General features: G+C 51.3%; 2 protein-coding genes and 1 non-coding gene across 4 annotated transcripts in view; 1 reads left to right on the plus strand and 2 right to left on the minus strand.

Moving 5' to 3' along the window:
* LOC129132016 (uncharacterized) overlaps window positions 1-25,480 on the minus strand; it is a 201,807-nt gene that overhangs the window by 50,784 nt on the left and 125,543 nt on the right. The window lies entirely within an intron of this gene.
* LOC143691833 (class I histocompatibility antigen, F10 alpha chain-like) lies at window positions 3,844-7,998 on the minus strand. Of its 2 annotated transcripts, none has more exons than XM_077191170.1 (8): window positions 7,903-7,998; window positions 6,113-6,376; window positions 5,589-5,864; window positions 5,007-5,279; window positions 4,814-4,921; window positions 4,680-4,715; window positions 4,528-4,560; window positions 3,844-4,098 (listed from the first exon to the last, which is right to left on the minus strand). In XM_077191170.1, the coding sequence occupies exons 1-8, from the start codon at window positions 7,967-7,969 to the stop codon at window positions 4,085-4,087; spliced, it is 1,071 nt and encodes a 356-aa protein (XP_077047285.1). In that variant the 5' UTR covers window positions 7,970-7,998; the 3' UTR covers window positions 3,844-4,084. The 2 variants fall into 2 exon arrangements, with proteins under 2 accessions (XP_077047285.1, XP_077047284.1); XM_077191169.1 differs by having other exon boundaries at window positions 6,113-6,403; window positions 7,903-7,984.
* Window positions 19,460-19,532, plus strand: TRNAK-CUU (transfer RNA lysine (anticodon CUU)). Its single transcript has one exon. It is a non-coding gene; the product is annotated as a tRNA-Lys (tRNA).

Here is a 25,480-nt window from a genome sequence, read left to right on the forward strand (position 1 = left end):
TGGGTCGTTCCAGGGGTACCTGTGTGATGCCGGTGACGGGTGTAAACCTTCTCACTGCGCACAGGCAGCGTCAGCGTGTTCAGGGAGATCCTGGGGAGGCCGGGGAGATCATCCCAAATCTCTGGGGAAGCCCCCCCACCCCGAACCCTAAAAAACCCCCCCCCGGGCCCCTCCTCACCACTGGATCTGCTGCAGGCACGGGATCACCAACACCCGGCCCCCGGCCACCATCACCGGGGAGCTGCGGCAGAAACCTGGGGGGCACCAAGAGCTGGGGGGGACCCTAAACCCCGGGGGGACCCCAAAACCTCGGGGGGACACGGGGACACCCTCAGGAATCCCCAGAATGGGTTTTGGGGGGTCCCAGGAGGGGCTTGGAGGGGGTTGGGGTGGTCAGGGGGGACCTCAGGGGTTTTGAAGGGGGGAATTTGGGGGGAAAATCTGGGGGAAAATTTGGGGAGGAGTCCCCAGGAGTCCCGGGGTGGGGCAGAATGGATGGGGGGGACCCTCGGGGAGGGGTTTGGGGGGTCCCAGGAGGGGTTTGGGGGCTTAGGAGGGGTCCGATCCAATGAGTCCCAGGGTGAGTTTGGGGGTACGGAGGGGGGGGGGGTTCCCAGGAGTTTTGGGGATAATTCTGGGGGTTTCTTGGAGGGTTTTGGGGGGATTTTGGGGGTTCCCAGGAGATTTTGAGGGCAGAGATTCTGGGGGTTCCCGGGAGTTTTTGGGGAATTCCGGGGGTTCCCAGGAGATTGAAGGGCACTGGCGGGGGTCCTGGAAGAGTTTTTGGGGGGAATTCTGGGGGTTCCCGGGAGTTTTGGGGGCATTCTGGGGGTTCCCGGGAAATTCTGAGGGGATTTGGGGGTTCCCAGGAGTTCTGAGGGTCACCAGGAGCCCCCGGGCCCCCCGAACTCACCTGACACCACCATGGCCTTGTTGGGGCCGCAGGTGAAGAACATCGCGGCGGGGAAGGGCCGCGGATCGATGGGAGCCGATGGGGATCGATGGGGATCAGTCGGGATCGATCGGAGCCACTTGGGATCAATCGCGACCCGCGACCGCCACCCCGATCCCGGCAGCCCCCGCGCTCGCCACTTCCACATTAGCGCGGTGACGTCACCAAAAATGCGGTTTCCCATTGGCTGCCGCGCCAAGGGCAAGGAGGGGAAATCTGTTCTGCCTGGCAACCTGTGATGTCTCTGATTTCCTGGCGCTCCATTGGCTGCGCCCTGCTCAGATTTCCGTATTTTCCATGGGAAATGAACAATTTCAGTAAAGGATGAACCTGGGGGTGGGGGCAGTGACGGGGTCTGGGGAGCTCCAGACCATGGCCGGGTCGTGGTCAGCTCATGGTCAGCTCATGGTCAGCTCATGGCCATAATTGTATCATGGTCATCTCACGGCCGCGATTGTGTCATGGTCAGAATCATCTCATGCTCATGGTCATGGTGATGGTCATTTGATCACAATCATCTCATGCTCATGGTCATCTCATGGTCAGGATCATGTTATGGTCATGGTCATGTTGTGGTCATTTCTTGGTCACAATTCCCCATGGCCATGGTCATCTCAGAGTCATTGTTATGTCATGGTCATAGTCATGGACATTTCTTCGTCACCTTATGGCCATGGTTGTGTCATGATCATAGTCATGGTCATCTCATGGTCATCTCTTGGTCTCAATATCTCATGCTCATGGTCATGTCACAGTTGTAGTCGTGTCACCATCACAGTCATGGTGTCACCATGATGATCATGGTCAATTCCTGATCACCATCATCTCATGGTCATAGTCAACTCACCATAATGCTCATATCATTCCTGATTACCATCATCTCATGGTCATGGTCACAGTCATGGTCATAGTTCTGTCAAATTAATATGGTCATGGTTATGGTCATGGTCATCTCGTGGTCATAATCATCTTTTTATCACCATTATGTCATGGTTGTGATCACCTGCGGCCACAATAATTTCATAGCCATGGTTATATTGTGTTCATCTCCTAATCTCAAACATCTCATGCTCACAGTTGTGTCATGATCATTGCATGGTCATCTCATGGTCTTGGTCATCTCCTGATCACCATCATCTCATGCTCACTGTCATCTTACTGTAATGGTCATCTCAAGGTCATGGTTGTGTCATGGTCATTGCATGGTCAAGGTCATCTCATGGTCTTGATCACCCTGTGGCCATAATTTAGTCATGATCATCTCATGGTCATTTCATGGTCATCTCATGGTCACAATCACATCATCAAAGCAATGGGTGTGTCACAGTCATGGGTATTCCATGGTCATCTCATGGTCATAATCATGTCATGGTTGTGGTCATCTCACAATTGTCTCATTGCCTTGATCACCACATGGCCATGATGTGTTGTGGTCATTTCATGGTCTTTGGTCACAGTTATCACATGCTCACAATCATGTCATGGTCATCTCATGGCCATGTCATGGTCATCTCATTGTTACCTCATGGTCAACTCATGGCCACAATCACATCATGGTCATCTTACATCTGTGGTTGTGTCATGGTCATGGTAATCTCTTGGTCAGCTCTTGAATCTTGTCATGATCTTGATCATTTCATGGTTGTGGTTGTATTATGGTCACAGTCACGGTGTTCTCATGGCCTTGATTGCCACATGGCCATGGTTGCATTGTAGTCATGTCTTGGTCACTATAATCTCATGGTCACGGTGATCTCATGGTCACAGTTGTATCTCACTGTAGTGGTCATCTTATGATCATGGTTGTGTCATGGTCACGGTCATCTCATGGCCATCTCAGGGTGATGGTCATTTCCTGATGACCATCACCGTATTCTCATGGTCATCTCCCTGTAATGGTCATCTCACAGTCATGTCATGACCATGATCACACATGGCCATGGTGTGTTCCAATCATCTCATGCTCATGGTCATCTCACAGTCATGGTCATCTCATTGTAATGGTCATCCCATGGTCCTGGTTGTGTCATGGTCACGGTCATGGCCTTCACATTGTCATGGTCATTTTATGATCATCTCACATTCAACTCATTTGCCACAATCTTATCATGGTCATCTCTCAGCTGTGGTTGGGCCATATGGTGGTGATCATCTCATGGTCACAGTCATCTCATGGCCTTCACATGGTCATGATCATTTCCTGATCACCATCATCTCATGCTCAGGGTCATGTCACTGTAATGGTCATCTCATGATCATGTCATTGTCAACTCATGGTCACCTCATGGCCACGACCACGTCAGGGTCACCTCAAGGCCACAGTTGTGCCATGGCCAGCCCATGGTCATCTCTTGGTCCAAATCATCTCATGGTCAGGGTTGTGGTTGTGTCATGGTCACAGTCATGGTCATCCCATGGTCAGGGTCATCTCAGGGTTGTGTCACTCATGGTCATTCTCATCTCATGGCCATCTCGTGCTCGTGTCATGGCCATGGTCATGGCCAGAGAACCTCTCTGAGATCCTGAGCCCTGATTTTGGGACACTCAAGGACCACTGGGGACAAGGAGGCCTGGCCTGACCCCTCCCCCCATCCCACTGCCCCTCCAGGAGTCCAACGCAGCCAAACCCTCCTGGGGACACCTTGGACATGGGACACAGAGCGGGAAATGAATCCCAGGAGATGGAGCTGGGTATGGCTGATAAGTCCCCATCCTGTTCCGGGTCTCTCTGTCTTGGTCCTGGCATCCTCATCCCAGTCCTGGTGCCCCAATCCTGCTCCTGCTTCCCCTATCCCAGTTCCTGGTGTCCCCATCCCTGCTCCCAGTGTCTCCATCTCTGTCCCAGTGACCCCATTCCTATTCCTGGCTCCCAGAGATGAACTGCCAGACACTGGAGGAGGGAACCTGGATTTATTGCCCCAAGCAGGATTTATTGCCCGAAGCAAGATAATTTCACACCAGAAGTGAAGCATTATGAATATTTGTGGTTCCTGCCTTTAAAACAGTGGAAAACAGGAAATGCATTGATTAGCAAGAGCTGTGGGGTGGGTGGGAGCAGCGGGATGAGCTCTGCTGGCAGCTCTCAGCTTTCCCGGGAAGAGGGAAGGGGCTGGATCCAGCTCCATGGATTGCTCAGGCAGTGATTCCTGCCAGGATGAGAGAGGGTCACGGTGTCACCCTGCCCCTGTCCCCATTCCACAGGATGGACCTGGCTGGAGCCCATGGAGAGCAGGACCTGCTCCAGAATCCCACCTGACCCCACCCCAATCCTGCTGCAATCCTGCTCCATCCATCCCACCTGATCCCACTCCATCCACTCTACCCCAGCCCTGCTCCCTCCATCCCACTCCATTCCGCCCCATCCATCCTGCCCCAGTCATTCTCTGGAACCCCAACCGGATTCTGCTCCATTCCATCCCACCTGATCCTGCTCCAGAATCCAGCCCAAATCCCACTCTACAATTCCACTTGATCCCACTCTGGACCCTGCTCTGATCCAGAAACCCTCCCTGATCCCAGTCCATCCATCCTGCCCCAATCTCCCTCTGGGATCCCACCCTGATCCTGCTCCGTACCTGTGCTCAAGCCATTGGTTCCCACATCTTTTCCTGCAGAAAGAGAAGATCCATGAGATTCCAGCATGGATCACACACTGGGATTAACCCCAGGATCCATTCTGGGATCCACACAGAGGGGATCCAGAGCTGGATCCGCCATTGGAACTCACCGGCTGCCGGGTTGTATCCATTCCTGTCCCTCCTCCCTGTGGAAACAAAGTGGGATCAGCATCAGTGGCACAGGATTCCCAGAACGGTGCTGGGTGGATTCATGTCCCTTCCCAACACCTATCCCGTGTGTTACTGGATTGGAGCTTCCAGACGCCGAATCCGATGAGGACGATGAGGATGAGGATGGCAGCGATGACAGACACAGCGACCACCATGGAGAGATTCCCGCCAGATGTCGGCTCTGGGAAACACAGGATAGTGAGAAGGGGAAGGGGAATCCCCATTTAGGAATTCCAAATTCCCAATCCCCACATTCCCAGCCTCACCCCAAGCGAAGATCCCGGGCTCTGGCATTCCGGGATGCTCCACCCTGCACCGGTACTGCTCCCGCTCCTCCGGCAGCGCCTCGATCCTGGCCCAGGTGTGGAAGGTGCCGTCGCTGTTGGGAACGATCCCGCCCCACTCCGTCTCCTGATCCAAGGTTTCGCCCCCCTTCATCCAGCTGACTGCGATGGTGTTGGGGTAGAATCCGTACACGTGGCAGGACAGGATCAGCGTCCCGTGTTCCTCTCTTCCGGACACGTGGACATCAGGGGGCTCTGGAATGGATAACGGTGATAGACATCCGTGGAATTCCATGGGAATGGGACTGGGGTGAGATCTGACCATGGAATTCCCACTGGAATGGGACGGAGGAGAGATCTGACCATGGAATTCCATGGGAATGGGATGGGGGCAAGATCTGCCCATGAAGTTCCATGGGAATGGGATGGGGGTGAAATCTGACCATGGAATTTCATAGGAATGGCATGGGGGTGAGATCTACCCATGGAATTCTCACAGGAACTACTGTGTTCCCAAGTTCTCCATGCCCAAATCCCAAATCCCCACAGGAATTCTGCTCCCACCTTTGCGCTCCAGCTCCTTCTGCCCGTACCCGACGTATTTCCGGAGCCATTCTGGGCATTCGTGCTTCAGGTAATTCGTCCACCTCTCAGCCTCGGTCCCTTCCTGTTCCAAGTGCCTCCTGGTGATCTCAGCAGCGCTGTCGGCCGCCACCCATCTCCCAGATCCCAGGTCAAAGGAGATGAAATCCCGCCCATCATAGCCAATCTGGCGGGATCCACGGACACTCCCATCGGACAGGAGGTCACAGCCATTAACTCTCAACCTTGTGTGGAGACCTGGGGGGATTGTACCCACAGAGACCCATGGAATTGTGTCCCAGCTCCACAGAGCCCCATTCCAGCCCTATGGAGCCCCAGAATCTGATTGAGACCCACAGAGCCTCATTCCAGCCCCTTGGAGCCCCGTGGATCCACATGCCAGTCCCATGGATCTACAACTCAACCCCATGGATCCCAACCTGTCCCCACAGATCCCATTCCAGCCCCACTGATCCCATTCCAGCCCCACAGCTCCCCCCACTCACCCCTGCTCTGGTTGTATCGCTCCCGCAGTATCTCCAGGTTCCTGGCATTGATGTGCTGGTTCCTCACATTGATCTGGGTCTCACTCTCCCAATATTCCTGCTCGACTCCATCCTTTATCCACTGCATCAGCGGCTCTGCCTGGCCCCGCTCGCTGTCGTAGCGTGTGAAGGGGATCCCATCCAGGTACCCAATATTCATGTACTGGGGGATCCCCGGGCTGGGCTCTGACACTGCCACACCCAGGTAACGCAGGGAGTGGAGAACTGGGGGGACACGGAGATTTGGGGGGGCTGAGGGGATCACGGATCAATGAAAGGGGAACTGGGAGAGCTGGGAAGGGGTTTGGGGATCCTGGGGCCAAGGAAAGGGTGTACAGGGTGGGAGAGGTGGGATGGACAGGAAAGGGCCTGCAGGGGGTCCTGGTGTCCAGGAATGAGGGGCTCAGGGGGTTCCAGGGTTATGGAAAGGGGGATACAGGGACTGGGAGAGGCAGGATGGGGGCTCCAGGGGATCCTTGTGCCCAGGAAAGGGGTCACAAGGTGGGAGGACCTGGGAATAGAAATCTTGAGGGTCCTTGATGGAGCAGAAAGGGGAGGCTGAGGGCTGAGAAAAGCAGGAATGGGGGTCCATGGGGTCTCAGGGACAAGGGAAAGAGGGGTCTGGGGACAGGGGAAGGCAGGACTGAGAAGAAAGGGGGTGCAGGGGTCCCCGGTGTTGAGGGCAGCGGGATCTGGGAGCTGGGAAAGGCAGGAATGGGGCTCCAGGGGGTCCCTGGGTCACGGAAAGGGGGCTCTGGGGCTGGGAGAGGCGCGCGGATCCCGGGGACGAAGCTTGGGAGAGGGGAAAGCGAGACGGGGAAAAGGGGAATTCCAGGGAATTCATCTGGATCCCACTGGGTCCTCGCTGAGACCCCCTGGGACCCTCCGGGACCCCCTGGAACCCCTTCCAGGAAGCGCCGGGAATGGAGAACGGGGGAGACGCAGAAATTTGGGAGATCGGGGGCTGCAAAAGCCGAGGAAAAGGGCGGGTCTGGGGTCTGGGAAGAGTGGGATGGCCGGGAATGGGGGTGCAGGGGGTCCCAGAGCACTGACGGGGGTGCGGGGGGGTCCCATTCCCGGATTAGGGGGGGCGGGGGGGCGGTCCCGGTGCCCAAAAATGGGGGTTCAGGGGGGTCCCAGTGCCCAAAAATTGGGGTTCAGAGGGTTTCCGTGCCGAGGAATGCGGGTTCAGGGGGTTTCCTTCCCGGAATTCGGGGTTCAAGGGGTTTCGGTGCCCGAAAATGGGGGTTCCGGGGGCGCCGGTGACCAGAAAAGGGGGTTCAGGGGGTTCTGGTGCCAGATGAGGGCGAACAAGGGGGTCCCGGTGCTGCCAAAGGGGGCACAGGGGGGTCCCGGTGCCCGGAAATGGAGATTCAGGGGTGTCCCAGTGCCCAGGAATGGGGGCTCAGGAGATTCTCTACCCGGAATTCGGGGTTCAAGTGGGTAACCAGCGTCCAGAAATGGGCGCTCAAGGGGTCCCCGTGCTCAGGAATGGGGGTTCAGTGGATTCTCATGCCCGGGAATGGCGGTTCAGGGGGGTTTCCCTGCCCAGGAATGGGCTTCTGGGAGGTCTCAGTGCCAGATGAGGGGGTACACGGGGGTCCCGTTGCTGGGGAAGGGGATGGAGGGGGGTCACAGGACCCAAAATGGGGCTATGGGGGGTTCCCGTGCCCGGTAATAGAAGTTCAGGGGGGTCCCGGTACCCGGAAATGGAACTTCAGGATATTCCCGGTTTCGGGTTTCCCACTCACCTTTGGTCGCGCCCCCCGGGTTCCCCAGGAGCCCCAGGAGCAGCCCCAGACCCAGCGCTGCAGCCATGGCGCTGCTCCGCTGCGGCCCCGCCCACAGCCCTGGCCCTGCCCCAGGACTGGCCCCGCCCCCAGAGCCGCCTCCGGCCCCGCAATTGGCGCCGCTATTTCCTGTACACCAATGGCAGCCCGATGTGTCAGTGACGTCACCGGTCGCCGGGCAGATCCCGGTCTCGCAGGTTGGGACGCGGAAGCGAAAGGGACCGAGGAGGGCGGGGAGGGGGAGGGGACGGGGGAATTCAGAGAATCCCTCAGGATCCCTCAGGATCCCCGCTGTGATCGCCCTGGAGCCCTCTGAGAACCACCTGGGACCCCTGGGACCCCCTTAAAAAAGTGCCGGGAGTGGAGAACTGGAGGGACCCGGAAATTTGGGAGATCTGGGGGTGCAAAGGTGAAGGAAAAGGGCGAGTCTGGGCATTGGGAAGGGCAAGGGGGGGCCGGGGAGGGGTGCGGGGGATCCCAGAACACGTGAGGGGGGGTCCAGGAGGGGGTCCTGGGTCACGGAAAGGGGGCTCTGGGGCTGGGAGAGGCGCGCGGATCCCGGGGACGAAGCTTGGGAGAGGGGAAAGCGAGACGGGGAAAAGGGGAATTCCAGGGAATTCATCTGGATCCCACTGGATCCTCGCTGAGACCCCCTGGGACCCCTTCCAGGAAGCGCCGGGAATGGAGAATGGGGAGATGCAGAAATTTGGGAGATCGGGGGTGCAAAAGCCGAGGAAAAGGGCGGGTCTGCGGTCTGGGAAGGGCGGGATGGCCAGGAATGGGGGTGCAGGGGGTCCCAGAGCACTGACGGGGGTGCGGGGGGGTCCCATTCCCGGATTAGGGGGGGCAAGGGAATCCCGGTGCCCGGAAATGGGGGTTCCCGTGCCCGGGAATGCGGGTTCAGGGGAGTTTCCTTCCCGGAACTCGGGGTTCGAGGGGGTCCCGGTATCAGGAATGGTGGTTCCAGGGGCGCCAATGACCAGAAAAGGGCATTCAGGGGGGTTCTGATGCTGCCGAAGGGGGTACAGGGGGGTCGCGGTGGGTGGAAATGGGTGCTCAAGGGGGTCCACGTGCTCAGGAATGGGAGTTCAGGGGGGTCTCGGTGCTGGGGAAGGGGATTGAGGGGGGTCACAGGACCCAAAATGGGGGTACGGGTGGGTTTCCCTGCCTGGGAATGGAGGTTTAGGGGGTTCCCGGTGCCTGGAAATGTAACTCCTTCTCTCTCTCCCTCCCTCTGCTGTTCTCTCCCTTTCTTCTGGGGGATCATAAATCCCAGAGCGGCCGCAGAGCCCCGTGCCCAGGCCGGGTTTCCCAGCAAAGGGAGGCTGGGGCTGAGGTGCCCCGGGCTGGCCGGGAATGGGGGCCCGGGGGTCCCCAGGGTCCCGGAAACGGGGGATCCAGGGGCTGGGAGAGGAGGATACCCGGGAAAGGGGGTGCAGGGGGTGTTGGTGCAGGATAAGGGGGTGCAGGGGGTGTTGGTGCAGGATAAGGGGGTGCAGGGGGTGTTGGTGCAGGATAAGGGGGTGCAGGGGGGTCCCAATGCCTGGGAATGGCGGGGGGCAGAATCTGGGAAACGGCAGCAGCTGCTGGGGAGGGACTGGGAAAGACTGGGAAAAGAACCCACTGGGGGCAGAACCAGGGCACCAGGGATCATACTGGGACCACACTGAGGGCAACTGGGAACATGCAGGGGACAATTGAGATATACTGGGAGGGACTGGGAATGGTTTGGATCATCCTGGGAGTGACTGGAATCATACTGGGAGTGATCAGATCTGTAGTAGGGGTGAAGAGGAGAAACTGGAATAATGCAGGGAGCAACTGGGATCATACTGGGAGCAGCTGGCCTATGCAGGGGTCATACTGGGATCATACTGGGACTGATGGGGTCACACTTGGAGTGACTGGCATAGTACTGGGAGTATCTGGGAGAAACTGGGATCATACTGGAGGTGACTGGACTTATACTGGGAGCAACTGGGACCACAGCGGGGGCAAATGGCATCGGGTAAGGTGTGACTGGGCTCATACTGGAAGTGACTGGGGCCACACTGGGCTCTTACTGAGAGTGAAAGGAACCATACAGGGCATGACTGGGAGCCCCTGGGAACGTGTTGGGGGCAATTGGGATCATACCGGGAGCAATTTGGAACTCATTGGTGTGGAGAGCTTTGTGGACAGCTGGCCAGCTGAGAAAGGTCACGTCGACATAATAGCGTTGGTTAAGTTAGAAGGAGGCAAGTCTAGGATTCAGCAGTCAGTGTCCAACCACTGACAAGGACATTGTGCCCTTGGTGCAACAACTGGATAGAGGAGAGGGTCTCATGCCAAAAATATGAGGACAGTTTCAGCAGAATAACCACGAGAATGTAGAAGTAGTAACAAAATAACATAAGAATATAGAAGTAGGCGTGGTTGACTGAGAAGTAATTAACCAATAATGAGCTCAGCTTTGCAATATGTATAAGCCTCATTAACACCAATATAAATATGTGTGAACTATCAATAAAGTTGGAGACTTGCTGATCACGCATATTGTGTGCCGCATTTCTTCCGCCGATCCAACAGATTGGGACACCAGGAGCAGGATGGGGACACCAGGAGCAGGATGGGGACTTGTCAGCCACACCCAGTTCCATCCCCCTGGATTCATTTCCTGCTCTGTGTCCAATGTCTGAGGTGTCCCCAGGAGGGTTTGGCTGCGTTGGGCTCCTGGAGGGGCAGTGGGATGGGGAGAGGGGTCAGGCCAGGGCTCCTTGTCCCCAGTGGTCCTTGAGTGTCCCAAAATCAGGGCTCAGGATCTCAGAGAGGTTCCCTGGCCATGATCACAGCCATGACACAAGCACAAGATGGCCGTGAGAATGACCATGAGTGACACAACCCTGAGATGACCATGACCATGGGATGACCATGACTGTGACCATGACCCTGAGCATGAGATGATGGTGATCAGGAAATGACCATGACCATCACTATGAGATGGCAATGACCATGAGATGACCATAAGATGATCATGACAGTGGGATGACCATGAGATGACCATGACACCACCATGGCCATGAAATGATGAAGGCCTTGAGATGACCATGACTGTGACCATGGCACGATCTTGACCAAGAGGTGACCATGAGATGACCATAATTGTCTCACACCATGGCTATCTGGTGATCAAAACCATGAGAAGATCATGACACGACCATGGCTGTGAGAGGATTGTGACCATGAGGTGACTGTGAGATGACCATAAGATGATGGTGATGACCATAACTGTGGGAAATAAGAAAAGCTTTGCAGAATAAGGACTTTTCCACCTTTGTTCAATCCTGTTCACTTCCGTTCACTTCTGTTCACCAAAAGGCATTCTGGGAAGGGTTCAGCTGTGGTTTGATGGCCAGAGAGTGGGTTGGTGATCACCTCATGTGTGAGGCAGGGATTGGCTGGGGAGACACGTAGACATCACATGGTCAGAGAGCTGATTGGGTAAAGGGACACATCAACAGCAACACCGCAGTGGCAGGCAGCCAGTGCGTGCTTATTTTGGTGAAGTTTGTTTAAGTTTGGGGCAAGTTTCAAGTATAAAAGGCTTGGTTGGTTACAATGAATGATCTTCTTTGGAGCAAGCAAGGAGGTCCATGTGTCCTTGTTCCCCATTGCTATGCATGACCATGAGATGACCATGACCATGGCCATGAGATGACCTGATATGATGGTGGCCATGAGTTGACCATGAGATCAGCAGGAGGTGACCATGACCATGTGATGAGCATGAGATGACCATGACGATTGTGGACATGAATTGATCATGAGATGATCTTGAGAGGACCATCACCATGACCATGTGATGACCATGTCGGTGATCATGCCCATGAGAGGACTGTGACCATCGGATGACCATGACAAAGCCATGAGCATGAGATCATAACCATGAGAGGACCACGAGCATGAGATGATTGTGATCAGGAGGTGGACCATGAACATGAGATGTTGGTGCTTAGGAAATGACAAAGACCATGACCATTACATGACTATGACCATGACCATGACATGACTGTGGCCATGAGTTGACCACGAGATGACCATGACCATTTCATGACTGTGAGCATTTCATGACCATGACACAGCCGTGGGGTGATCGTGGTCATGAGGTGATCATGACTTAACCATGGCCATGGGGCCTTAAAGACCACGAGATGAGCAAGAGATTGTGAAAACCCAGGGCACAGGGGATATTTCTCTGTCTGCTCTGGGGTGCCCTGACCTCCAGGGGAACACTGACTTTGACCCTCATTCATGGAGAAAGTTTCCTAGACTTCAAGATAGACTGAAATCCACAAAAGTGTGAAATATGTTATAGAGAGCAGTGTAGGTGTATCACTTTGTGAGAAATTGAGGTTTTGGGATTTTTAGTATGTTGTGGATGGAAGCAAGATGGAGGGCACAGGCTGTTGTCCTGGGTTTCTTCTTTGTGCTGATTCTTCCTTCTTCTTCATGGGTTTGGGTGGCATTTTGTAATTGGGCAGAAAAGTCCCCACTGGGGGCTCTTAGGGATCAGTTATTGGGTTAAAAGGGAAAATAACCTAGGTGTGAGTTCTTAATTGGATAGTTTGGTCTTAAAAGACCTTGTAACAAGAGATGGTTGGCCATTTTGTGCCTTCTAATGAAAAGCTGCCAAACTCACAGTAATGAGACTGTTTTACTGATAAGAAATAATAAACACTTGAGTCTGAACATGAACTACTGTCTCAAATGCCTTCAGTCCAGATCCAGAAAAACTGACGACTGGTACCGCCAAGAGATGACCATGACCACGATACAATAATGACCTTGAGATGAGATAACAATGAGACAACCGTGATTATGAGATGATTATGACCAAGAGATGACCATGAGATGACCACAACACAACCATGGCCACGAGACCATTGTGATCATGAGGTGATTCTGACATGACCGTGAGATGACCATGACCATGAAGTGACCATGATGTGATCATGAGATGACCATGAGCATGTGATGACCATGAGCATGAGATAACCACGACCATGACAGGATCAAGACCATGACATGATAGTGACCATGAGATGGCCACAAGATGTTCATGAGATGACCATGACCATGCAATGACCATGACACAACCATGACCTTGAGATGACCATGACCATGATACGAACTTGACAGAACTATGACCATGACTCTGAACATGACCATATGATCATGACCAGGAAATGATGATGATCAGGAAATGATCATGACTATGAAATGGCCATGAGATGACCATGACTATGAGATGACCATGATCATGAGATGACCAGGACCACAAGATGACCATTACAATGATATAACCATGACTGTGAAGTGACCATGAGCGTGAGATGATTGTGAGCAAGAGATGACCATGAGATGACAACAACACACCATGACCATGTGTGATCGTGATCGTAAGGTGACTGTGATATGACCGTGAGATGACCATGACCATGACAACCACAGCCATGAGATGACCATGAAATGAGTGTGGCCATGAGTTGACATTGAGACAATCATGAGATGACCATGATGTGTTCATAATCATGAGGTGACCATAAGCATGAAATGGCCACGATGTAATCGTGACCATGAGATGACCATGACCATGACCATGCAATGACCCTGACTGTGACTAGGACACAGCCATGGTCATGAGCTGACCATTACAATGAGATGACCATGAATGTGAGATTTCTGTGAGCATCTGATGACTGTAACCAAGAGATGACCATGAGATGACCATGCTCATGAGATCATCATGCCCATGAGATGGCCATGAGCTGACCATGATGTGCTTGTGACCGTGAGATGACCATAACAATGAGATGATAGAGAGGATGAGATTATGACTAGCAGGAAATGACCATGACAATGTGAGGGCCATGAGATTGTCCTGGTTTAGGGCAAATTTGGTAGAGAATCTCCAAACCCACATGGCTCCTCCCCCCAACCAGTTTGGGAAGAATTCCTCAGAGAGAAGTGGAAAGAACCTGTTTATTTAACAGGCACAGCACCCCCAGCACACAAAATTAACAATACCGGATGACACCACTCTGAAAATATGACAAATTCAGAAAGTCTCTCTCAGGGGTGGTCGCTCTGTTATCAGTCCCTCCGGCACTGGGGCAGCTGCTGCAGGCCACAGGGTGCAAACTCTCAGTGTTCCCAGGTCCCAGACCAGAGCAGAGTTGAGTTGGTCAAAAAAAAGGAAAGGAGAAACAGTCCAGGAAGAAATTTGGACTGTTTAGCTAAACTAGCTAATGAGCAGGAGAAAAAGCAAGCAGAAGCAAAGCAGAAGCAAGAGCAAGAGAGCAAAGCAAAAAGCAAAGGCAAAAAGCAAAAGCTGCACTATGGTACTGCCCTGCCTCTGTGTCCCGCCAGGCTGATAAGAAAACCCAAACAAAACTTTCCCTCTTCAGAGCCGGTCTTGAAGGCACAGAACATAATATCCAACATTAACAGAACACATGAATGGGGATACAAGCATCATAACGTCACCCTAGGACATTCCACCCCTTATCCCCATATCATCAACATACTACCACACATCATGCATTTATTCACACAAAATTTCCATCTGTTCCCCCAAAAATTACAAGCAATACCCATCATGCCCTCATCACATCCCGACACTGGACCACTGAATCCAGGCCCCTACAGAGCTGCAGGATTCCCCCCCTTTCACTTTACTCACTCAAAGCTCCATCTTCCACTCGCTCAGACCTTCGACACTTGCACATTTCCTTCTGTCTCATGTCTGTATGGTTTAATGTACAGACAATGGCAGTAACATCCAACAAACAGTGATATTGCATATGATTCTCACCCCACAATCAGATCTCCCTGAGGTACACATCGTGTTGTTCCATCTCTCTGCATTATCCACCATGTGCAACCTGGTCCCTGAGCAAAGACAACCCCACGAATGGGTTTGTTTGTACTCAAGGCAGGATTGACCCACACAGTCTTCCCTAACAAACCTCTGACACGCACCACTGGGACTTTATCACCATCTATTACATTCAGGGACTCAGACTGGCCTGACCTGCTCGGTTGGTGGAACCTCGGGTGTTAACTAACCAGGTGCCCTTTGCTAAATGCTGCTCCCAATTTTTGAAAGATCCCCCACCCAAAGCTTTTATCTGGGTTTTTAGTAGTCCATTGTACCTCTCCACTTTGCCTGCAGCTGGTGCATGGTAGGGGATACGGTACACCCACTCAATGCCATGTTCCCTAGCCCAGGTGTTGATAAGGCTGTTCTTGAAATGAGTCCCATTGTCTGACTCAATCCTCTCAGGGGTGCCATGTCTCCACAGGACCTGCTTTTCCAGGCCCAGGATGGTGTTCCAGACAGTGGCATGAGACACAGGGTGAGTTTCCAACCATCCAGTGGTGGCTTCCACCATGGTCAGCACGTGGCGCTTGCCCTGGCGTGTCTGGGGCAGTGTGATGGAGTCAATCTGCCAGGCCTCCCCATACTTGTACTTGCACCCCTGCCCACCGTACCATAGGGGCTTCACTCCCTTGGCCTGCTTGATGGCAGCACACATCTCACAGTCATGGATAACCTGAGAAATACTGTCCATGGTTAAATCCACCCCTCGGTCTCGTGCCCACTTATAGGTGACATCCCTGCCCTGATGGCCTGAGGCAGCATGGGCCCATCTAGCTAGGGATATCTCTCCCTAGTGTTCCCAATCTAGGTCTATCTTGGACACCCCTATCTTTGCTGTCTGGTCTACCTGCTCATTGTTTTGGTGTTCCTCATTGGCTCTACTCTTGGGGACATGGGCATCTACATGGCGGACCTTCACAGGTAGCCTCCCTACCCTGGTAGCAATATCTTTCCACTCATCAGCAGCCCAAATTGGTTTTCCTCTACGCTGCCAGTTAGCCTTTTTCCACCTCTCCAGCCATCCCCACAGAGCATTGGCTCCCATCCATGAATCAGTGTAGAGGTGGAGCTTTGGCCATTTCTCTCTTTCTGCAATGTCCAGGGCCAGTTGAACAGCTTTGAGTTCTGCAAGTTGGCTTGATCCACCTTCTCCTTCGGTAGCTTGTGCAACCTGTCGTGTGGGGCTCCATACGGCTGCTTTCCACTTCCAGTTCATCCCTACGATGCGACAGGAACCGTCAGTGAAAAGAGCATAGCGTGTTTCCTCTGGGGGCAGTTGGTTATAGGGAGGAGCTTCTTCAGCCCGTGTCACTGGTTCTTGCTCTTCATCTGTGACACCAAAATTCTCACCTTCGGGCCAATTTGTAATTACCTGCAGAATCCCAGGGCGATTCAGTTTACCTATATGGGCGCGCTGAGTGATAAGAGCAATCCACTTGCTCCATGTAGCACTGGTGGCATGGTGGGTGGAAGGAACCTTGCCTTTGAACATCCACCCCAGCACCAGTAGTCGGGCTGCCAGGAGGAGTTGTGCTTCTGTGCCAATCACCTCTGAGGCAGCCTGGACTCCTTCATAGGTAGCCAAGATTTAATTCTCTGTGGGAGTGTAGTTGGCCTCAGAGCCTCTGTAGCTTCAACTCCAAAATCCCAGTGGTCGACCCCGAGTCTCCCCAGGCACCTTCTGCCAAAGGCTCCAGGACAAGCCATGGTTCCCGGCTGCAGAATAGAGCATGTTCTTCACATCTGGTCCCGTCCTAACTGGGCCAAGAGCTACTTCATGAGCGATCTCCTGCTTGGTCTGGACAAAGGCCTGTTGCTGCTCAGGGCCCCAGTGGAAAGTGTTCTTCTTGCGGGTGACCAGGTAAAGAGGGCTCACGATCTGACTATACTCAGGAATGTGCATCCTCCAAAAGCCTATGGCACCTAGGAAAGCCTGTGTCTCTTTCTTATTGGTGGGTGGAGACATTGCTGTGATTTTGTTGATGACGTCTGTAGGAATTTGACGCTGTCCATCTTGCCACTTTACTCCCAGGAACTGAATCTCACCAGCTGGTCCCTTTACTTTGCTCTTTTTAATGGCGAAACCAGCTCCCAGGAGGATTTGGATGATTCCCTTTCCTTTCTCAAACACTTCCGTAGCTGTGTTCCCCCACACAATGATGTCATCAATATATTGCAGATGTTCTGGAGCCTCACCCCTTTCTAGTGCAGTCTGGATCAGTCCATGGCAGATGGTGGGACTGTGCTTCCATCCCTGGGGCAGTCAGTTCCAGGTATACTGCACTCCCCTCCACGTGAAAGCAAACTGAGGCCTGCATTCTGCTGCCAGAGGAATGGAGAAAAATGCACTGGCAATATCGATAGTGGTGTACCACTCTGCTGCCTTGGACTCAAGCTCGTACTGGAGCTCTAACATGTCTGGCACGGCAGCGCTCAGTGGTGGAGTCACCTCATTCAATGCACGGTAGTCTATGGTCAATCTCCATTCTCCTTCAGATTTTCGCACAGGCCAAATGGGGCTGTTGAAGGGTGAGTGGGTCTTGCTGACCACCCCTTGGCTCTCCAGCTCTCGGATCATCTTATGGATGGGGATCACAGCATCTCGAGTGGTTCTATACTGTCATCGATGCACTATGGAGGTGGCAATTGGCACTCGTTGCTCTTCTCCCATCAGACATCCTACTGCAGATGGATTCTCAGACAGCCCAGGCAAGGTGTTCATTTGCTGCATGCCCTCTGTCTCTACAGCAGCTATCCCAAATGCCCACCTGAGTCCTTTTGGGTCTTTGAAATACCCACTTCGGAGGTAATCTATGCCCAAAATACATGGGGCCTCTGGGCCAGTCACAATAGGATGTTTCTTCCACTCATTCCCAGTCAGGCTCACCTCAGCTTCCACCAAAGTGAAATCCTGGGATCCCCCTGTCACACCAGCAATAGAAACAGACTCTGTCCCCACATGTCTCGATGGAATTAATGTACACTGAGCACCAGTATCAACCAAAGCTTTATACTCTTGTGGTTCCGATGTGCCAGGCCAACGAATCCACACAGACCAGAAAACACAATTTTCCCTATCCTCTACCTGGCTAGAGGCAGGGCCCCTCTAAGCCTGGTTATCCTTCTTTCCCTGGGCATATGTCTTGGATGTTCCTTCAAGGGGATCAGACATGGCATCATCAGCATCATACCTGGTGGTTCAGCTACGGGCAACTGGAGCTGCTTTCTTCCTGGTGGCTTCCTTCAATTCACGCACCCGTCGTGCCAGAACAGCAGGAGGTTTTCCATCCCACCTCCTCATGTTTTCTCCACAGTCACGCAGGTAGAACCACAGCTCTGTTCGTGGGGTGTACCTTCTCTCGCCATCTGGGGAACGTCTGCCTTGGATACCAGAACCTGATCTGTACTGCCGAGATCTGGAGAAGGTCTTCTTTAATCTCCTCTCTGAGCTTCTTATGATTCTCCTCTATCTTGTCCTCTAATTTCTGCAGACGTGTTTCCACTGCTGCGATTCTGGCATGTGTTGGGCCATGTACAGCATCTGCATATGCTCGGAGCTTCCTTGCCATATCCAGCACAGTCTTGTCCCTCTCATCCCTCTTCATTATGGCTAAGGCAGAAGCATATTCATGTGGCCCAAGTCGCACAAGTTTCCGCCACATCACAGACGTGCATGGCACCAAGGCTGGATTCCTAATTGTTATGTCAACTGAGAAGATAATCTCTGCCACTGCCATTTCTCTCAGGCATTGGATCCCTTGCTCTATGGTCTTCCACTGAGTTTGCTGCATATAAAGATCATCTGCACACAGGTATCTTTGTGCTACACTTTCCAAGACCCGTGCCCAGAGGCTCTGAGGGTTTGCCCCCCTCATCATTCCTTGGTTGATGACAGGATAATGTGACAGGTATCCCAAATGCCTCACTTCAGTGCCATCCAGAATTGTAGCCTCACCTGCAGCATCCCAGAGATGGACTAACCAACAAATTATGGATTCATCAGGTTGTCGAGTGTAATCCTTCCATAGGCCACAAAGGTCCTTCAGGGAAAAGGACTGAATATTGGCTTCTGATCTTGCACCTGCTGCTTTGACTCCTGATTTTATGTCAGGAGGCATTGAGGGTCCTTCTCCTGCACCATCATCATCCACTGGTGGATTAGTCTTGTCCGTGCATTTCCCACTTCTAGTGCTGGTAGCAACAGCCATTGGTTTAGCTGCTGGCTCAGGCTCACTGTCTGGTTTGGCTGCTGGCTTCAGGCCTGGGGTGTTGGCTGCAGCCTGAGTGACTGGGACAGCTGCTGATTTATCTCCCTGCCCCCCTGCCTCTGTCTGCTGCCCTACAGTATCTAGCAGTGTGTGATAAGCATATGCCAGGGCCCAGCTCAGTGCAATGATCTTTCTCTCCTTAGGCTCATCCTGGTATTTCTCTTTCAGGTATTTCCCCACCTCAGCTGGCTTCTGAATTTGTTCATGGGGAAAGTCCCAGACTATAGGGTCAGAGAATTCCTTCAGGATTTGGCCCATATCCTCCCATTTCCCACACCACTCAGGATGTTTCACACCTGGGTCTACTCCTGAGTCAGGGATTTCATCAGCCCAGCTAGCTCAGTCAGTAGAGCATGAGGCTCTTAATCTCAGGGTTGTGGGTTTGAGCCCCATGTTGGGTGCCAAGATTTTGTCGTGGTTTAGGGCAAATTTGAAGGAGAATTTCCAAATTAGGGCCCCTCCAGTAAGCAAACCCACACACCCCCTCCCCCCAACCGGTTCGGGAAGGATTCCTCGGAGAGGAGTGGAAAGAACCTGTTTATTTAACAGGAACAGCACCCCCCAGCACACAGAATGAACAATACCGGATGACACCGCTCTGAAAAAGATGACAAATTCAGAAAGTCTCTCTTGGGGGTGGTCGCTCTGTTATCAGTCCCTCCGGCGCTGGGGCAGCTGCTGCAGGCCACAAGGTGCAAACTCTCAGTGGTCCCAGGTCCCAGTCCGGAGCAGGTTCGAAATGGTCAGAAAAAGGAAAGGAGAAACAGTCCAGGAAGAAAATTGGACAGTTTAGCTAAACTAGCTAATGAGCAAAAGCAAGCAGAAGCGAAGCAAGCAAGAGTGAGAGAGGGCAAAGCGAAAAGCAAAAGCAGAAAAAGCAAAAGCTGCAGTCTCTGTGTCCCGCCAGGCTGATACAAAAACCAAAACAAAACTTTCCCTCTTCAGCACCAGTCTTAAAGGTACAGAACATAATATCCAGCATAAACAGAACACATGAATGGGAATACAAGCATTATAACGTCACCCTAGGACACCACTTAAGGAAACATCATGAGATTATTTTGCGTTTGAATGGGAAGACCCAGACACACACCAGCAAGCAACAACTTCGATGGACAGTATTGCCCCAGGGATTTACAGAATCCCCTAATCTGTTCGGACAAGCATTAGAACAGATCCTGCAGGACTATCACCCCAGGAAGGGACCACCTTAATTCAGTATGTGGACGATTTGCTAATAGCAGGAAAAGAGGAAGAATCAGTTAGAAAGGGAAGTATAAAGTTGTTAAACTTCCTTAGTCTCAAAGGGCTAAAAGTTTAGAAATCTAAATTGCAGTTTGTAGAAAAAGAGGTAAAATATTTAGGACACAGGTTAATTGAGGGAACAAAAAAGTTGGATCCTGACAGGGTCCAGGGTATACTCTCCCTTCGTGCCCAAAGGAGTAAAAGGCAAGTTAGACAACTGTTGGGGCTATTTGGATATTGTAGACAGTGGATTGAAAATTTTAGTAGGAAAACCAAATTCCTGTATGATAAGCTCACAAAGGAGGGACTAGTTAAGTGGTCTAAGGAAGATGAGGAATGACTGGACACATTAAAGACGGAGCTGGTGAATGCTCCGGTTCTCAGCCTCCCCGACCTCAGAAAGCCTTTTTATCTGTTTGTCAATATAGATGAAGGTACTGCATATGGGATATTAGCACAGAATTGGGCAGGGAGCAAAAAGCCTGTGGCATATCTTTCCAAATTATTGGATCCTGTTAGTCAGGGATGGCCAACTTGTCTCCAAGTAATAGAGGCAGCAGCGCTATTGGTGGAGGAAGGCAGCAAGGTTACCTTTGGAGCAGAGCTGCATGTACTATCTCCACATAATATTAGAGGAGTTTTACAACAAAAGGCTGAAAAGTGGATCACGGATGCGAGGCTCTGGATACTAATAGCATCCCCAAAATTAAAATTAGGCACTACATCCCTTCAGAACCCAGCCCAGTTCCTTTACGGGGAACCTGAAGAAGAACTCACTCACAACTGTCTGCGGAACACTGAGGAACAAACAAAAGTTCGCCCCGACCTAGAAGAAGAGGAGTTAGAAATGGGAGATAGGCTGTTTGTGGACAGATCCTCTCGAGTAGTGGAAGGGAAAAGAAGGTCAGGGTAATGCAATAGTGGATGGCAAAACCCTTTCAGTGGTAGAATCAGGACCCTTGAGCTCTAGCTGGTCAGCCCAGGCGTGCGAACTCTACGCTGTCTTACGAGATTTGGAACGGCTTAAGGGCAAAACCAGAACTATCTATACAGATTCTAAATATGCATTTGGCATCGTGCACACTTTTGGAAAGATTTGGGAGGAAAGGGGATTAATCAATTCCCAGGGCAAGGGATTAATTCATGAGGAACTAATTCGAAGAACCCTCAAAGCCATAAGAGCCCTGCAGAGATAGCTGTTGTACATGTTAAGGGCCACCAAACAGGAACTGGAGCCACTACCCGAGGGAATAATTTAGTGGACCAGGAAGCTAAAAGAGCAGCTTTGATGATACTCCAAGAACCGAGTAGTAGTATCGTGAGATCTAGAGAAAATTGTTCTACATGTGGTAAAGATTTAGAGGAGACCCCCTGTTATGCTTGCTGGAAGACTTTTGGGACCGAGGCTATAAGGTGTTCTTGTGACAACCCAGAGAAAATCTGTTGTTGGTATCATGGCTCAAAATATATCCTAACTTTCTCTGCAAAGGAACAGAAATAATTAAAGCAGATGGGAATACGAGAAAAAGAAGGGAGTTGGTTGTTATAGGATGGGAGGGGAGTGGTCCCAAAGCCCTTAGCCCTAAGAATACTCCAGGCAATACACAAGAAAACACACTGGGGCACACAAGCATTAATTGATCGGTTTGCTATAAAATACATGTGTATTGGGTTGCATAACTTGGCAAAGCAGATTACTCACCGGTGCCTCACCTGTCAGAAGGTTAACAAACAGCACCAGAAGTCCCTGGTAATGGGGGGGAGGGAGTTGGCCCATAGACCGTTCTCCCATGTACAGACAGATTTTACAGAATTACCTAAAGTAGGACGATACAAATACTTATTGGTCCTGGTAGACCACCTGACCCACTTTGTAGAAGCCTTTCCCACTGCTCAAGCAACAACTCATGTGGTGGTTAAAACAATACTTGAGGAAATCATTCCCAGATATGGCTTAATTGAAGTAATAGACTCTGACAGAGGCCCTCATTTTGCTTCCAAGGTAGCAAAAGAAGTTTTTACTGCTTTAGGAACCCAATGGCAATATCACACCCCATGGCACCCTCAGAGTTCGGGCAGAGTAGAGAGAATAAATGGAGAAATAAAGAGGCAATTGACTAAAATAATGATAGAAACAAGAATGTCCTGGCTCAAATGTTTACCACTGGCTTTACTGAATATCCATACCTGCCACAGACAGATGTAGGGATTTCCCCATTTGAGATGTTATATGGAATGCCATATGACATGGAGGCACCGGCAGATCATCCTTGCCTGGAGAATGTACAGATAAACCAATATCTAACCCATTTGATGAATAGGAGAAGGGAGCTCCGTGACAAAGGGTTACTAGTGCAGAGACCTCCCTTAGATGTTGCCCTCCATCAAATCAAACCTGGGGATAGAGTGTTGATTAAGACCTGGAAAGAAGCTTCCCTAACACCTTGTTGGGAAGGTCTGTATGTGGTATTGCTTACCACAGAAACTGCCATTCAAACGGCTGAGAAAGGGTGGACTCATGCTAGTCGAGTAAAGGGACCAGTTGAATCTGAGCGCACATGGAAAGTAATGAGTCAGCCCAGAAATCTAAAAGTTAAGCTCAAAAGAGACTAGTCCTCACCTAGATCAAGAGAATCTTTTTATTCTCCCCAGCAGGGACTGCGGGGAAAAAAAAAAAAAAAACCAAAACAAAAAACCAGGAACCAGCGTAGTGAATGTGTTGAACAGATTTCGGCTAGTTTGGCTTGGACTCTGAATATTAAGACATTGTATCCTAGAGACTTTAAAACAAAACAACCGTATGGACAAATGGATCTACCAATGTGGCAGCCTGCCCTGCTTGATAATAGAGTGTGTCCGGAGGCGCGTGAGAGGGAGCAATTTCGCTGGAAACTCTTGGAAGAACGAGTCCTCCAATGGTGCAGGGATATGCTATCTTTAGAGTCTGAAAGGGTAACCCTTCAAGATATACAATCAGAATATTTTGCAAAACAGTTCAAAACATTTAAATATTTAAAATGTACAAAATGCATCTTTTGTACCCCTTGGATTCTGCTCGAATGTGGTAAATGTAAAGCACTAAAATGGATTTATGCTAGACGTTTATTTTATAATTTATGTGCAGAGTGTTATCAGGAACACTGGAGATACTCTGTGTGGGAAAGACAATTAGAGGCGTTTATTGGTGGGCCCAGGTCTATTCAGAATATACATCAATTACTCGAGAACAGAGAACAAGCTTTCCAGGCAATCAACGCCAATGAAATTTGCACATATGTTATTCTTTTAGCTTATTGTAAAAAATCACGTATAATCACTTTGAGTGTGATAAAAATGTATTTGTGCCTTATCCTCATTCTGTACTTAGCATTAAGTGGTATGCCGAGAACGAATATTGGCGCCAACGTCGCCTACGGGTTTATTCCCAAAGACGAACACAAAATTATGGATGCTAGACGCAATGACAAAGGATTGTACAATATATTGCAGAATTGAGGGGTGGGAATGTTATCCTTTTGTATGCTTTTGTTTGCAGGATTTGCCAAAAACGGTGGTGGGTCCAATACCGCCGCGAAAGACCTCCGGCTGGTATTTATAGAGGGTGTTAAAAGGGGAAGTGACAGAAACCATTCTGAGATTAGGGGAGCTTTTGGGGGAGTGGGTAAGATATGAATTTTAAAGGCAATAGGGAATCTTTACTAAGGGTGTAAATTCAGAGACATGTTGTTCTCATGCTAGTTAACCCACTCCCTTTGTAAAAAGAAATACTGCTGGAAATGGATGCCCGGTATTATTGCAGTTCTCCTTTGGTAAAGGATAAAAACTGGGAACCGTATCGAGAAAGGCAAGAACAAAATTGATCCCTGAGCAAATACCTCTGCTGCCAAGAAGATGGTTCACCCCGTGGCCCGATGCAACCGGATCGACGGGTGAGGCAGAGAGGAAAAGCCAAAGGGACCTGTGACCCACGGTGGAGCGTGCTTACTGCCTCTCGAATACTGAAGTTCCCTTGAGGACTAACACACTCTGGGAATCCGAAAAGACAGCTCCCCAGGGAAATCAAAGGGTATGTAAAATCTTTAGAGTAGGACCCCTGTTGCCTTCATGTGAAGGCCACGGCGACCTGGTTTCAGGGTACAGCACTGCGATCTCCTCCGTGGGATCCCTTGTGGCCAATAACGGACGCTGACACCAATGTGGTGGACGGTTAAAGGCATTTATTGAGGGGTCTTAAGGGTATTTATGGACTAAGGGGTCTCTCTACGTCAGACAGGGGTTTGGCTATACTTTCTAGGGTTAGTATGGAGTGGAAAGTTACTGGCATGCATAGGTTAGGGGGGCTACACGTCTGGCTACATTCCAAGGGTGATCCTTATCTATGGGGAGGGGGGTAGAAGGATTCCTGTAATTTTCCGTTACAGCCCGAAATCTTCCGAACGCCTGTCCCTGGCCTACCACACTTCCCCCTCCTCTTTCACAAATGAACGAGGTAGTCTTATACATAGGCACTAAAATGAGGTAGGAAGTTGAGATCTGACTAGGGAAAAGGGTCTTGGGAAACCTGAGTAAGTTTCTGCCAGGCAAGTCTCTCGTGACTGGCAGCGTTCCCTGTTGAATTCACAGGAATTGTGGCTGTCCCATGAACAGGATGTTAGCCCGTTCTATGCGGGCCTGAACGAATGAGACCAGCTTGTTTAGCAGGCATGGCCCGAAGGTAATAGCTAAAAGCAGCATTGCCAATGGACCTATTAGGGTAGAAATTAGGGTGGTTAGCCATGGTGATTGCTTGAACCAGGATTCGAACCAGTTCTGTTGGGCTTCCCTGTCTTTCTGTCTCTGAGCCAGTCTGTTTCGGAGTTCTGCCATGGAGTCTCTAACGACTCCTGTATGGTCAGCGTAGAAACAGCATTCCTCTTTCAAGGCAGCACACAGGCCTCCTTGCTGCATGAGCAGGAGATCCAGTCCTCGCCTGTTCTGCAGGACCACTTCTGAGAGCGAGGAGACTGACTTTTCTAGAAATGAAATGGATTTCTCGATCCTCTGCAGGTCCTCATCGATGGTCATCTGCAGCTGGGACAGTCCTTGGTGTTGAGTTGCTAGGGCT

This window comes from Agelaius phoeniceus, chromosome 27 (assembly GCF_051311805.1).
Source record: "Agelaius phoeniceus isolate bAgePho1 chromosome 27, bAgePho1.hap1, whole genome shotgun sequence".
Lineage (NCBI taxonomy): Eukaryota > Metazoa > Chordata > Aves > Passeriformes > Icteridae > Agelaius > Agelaius phoeniceus.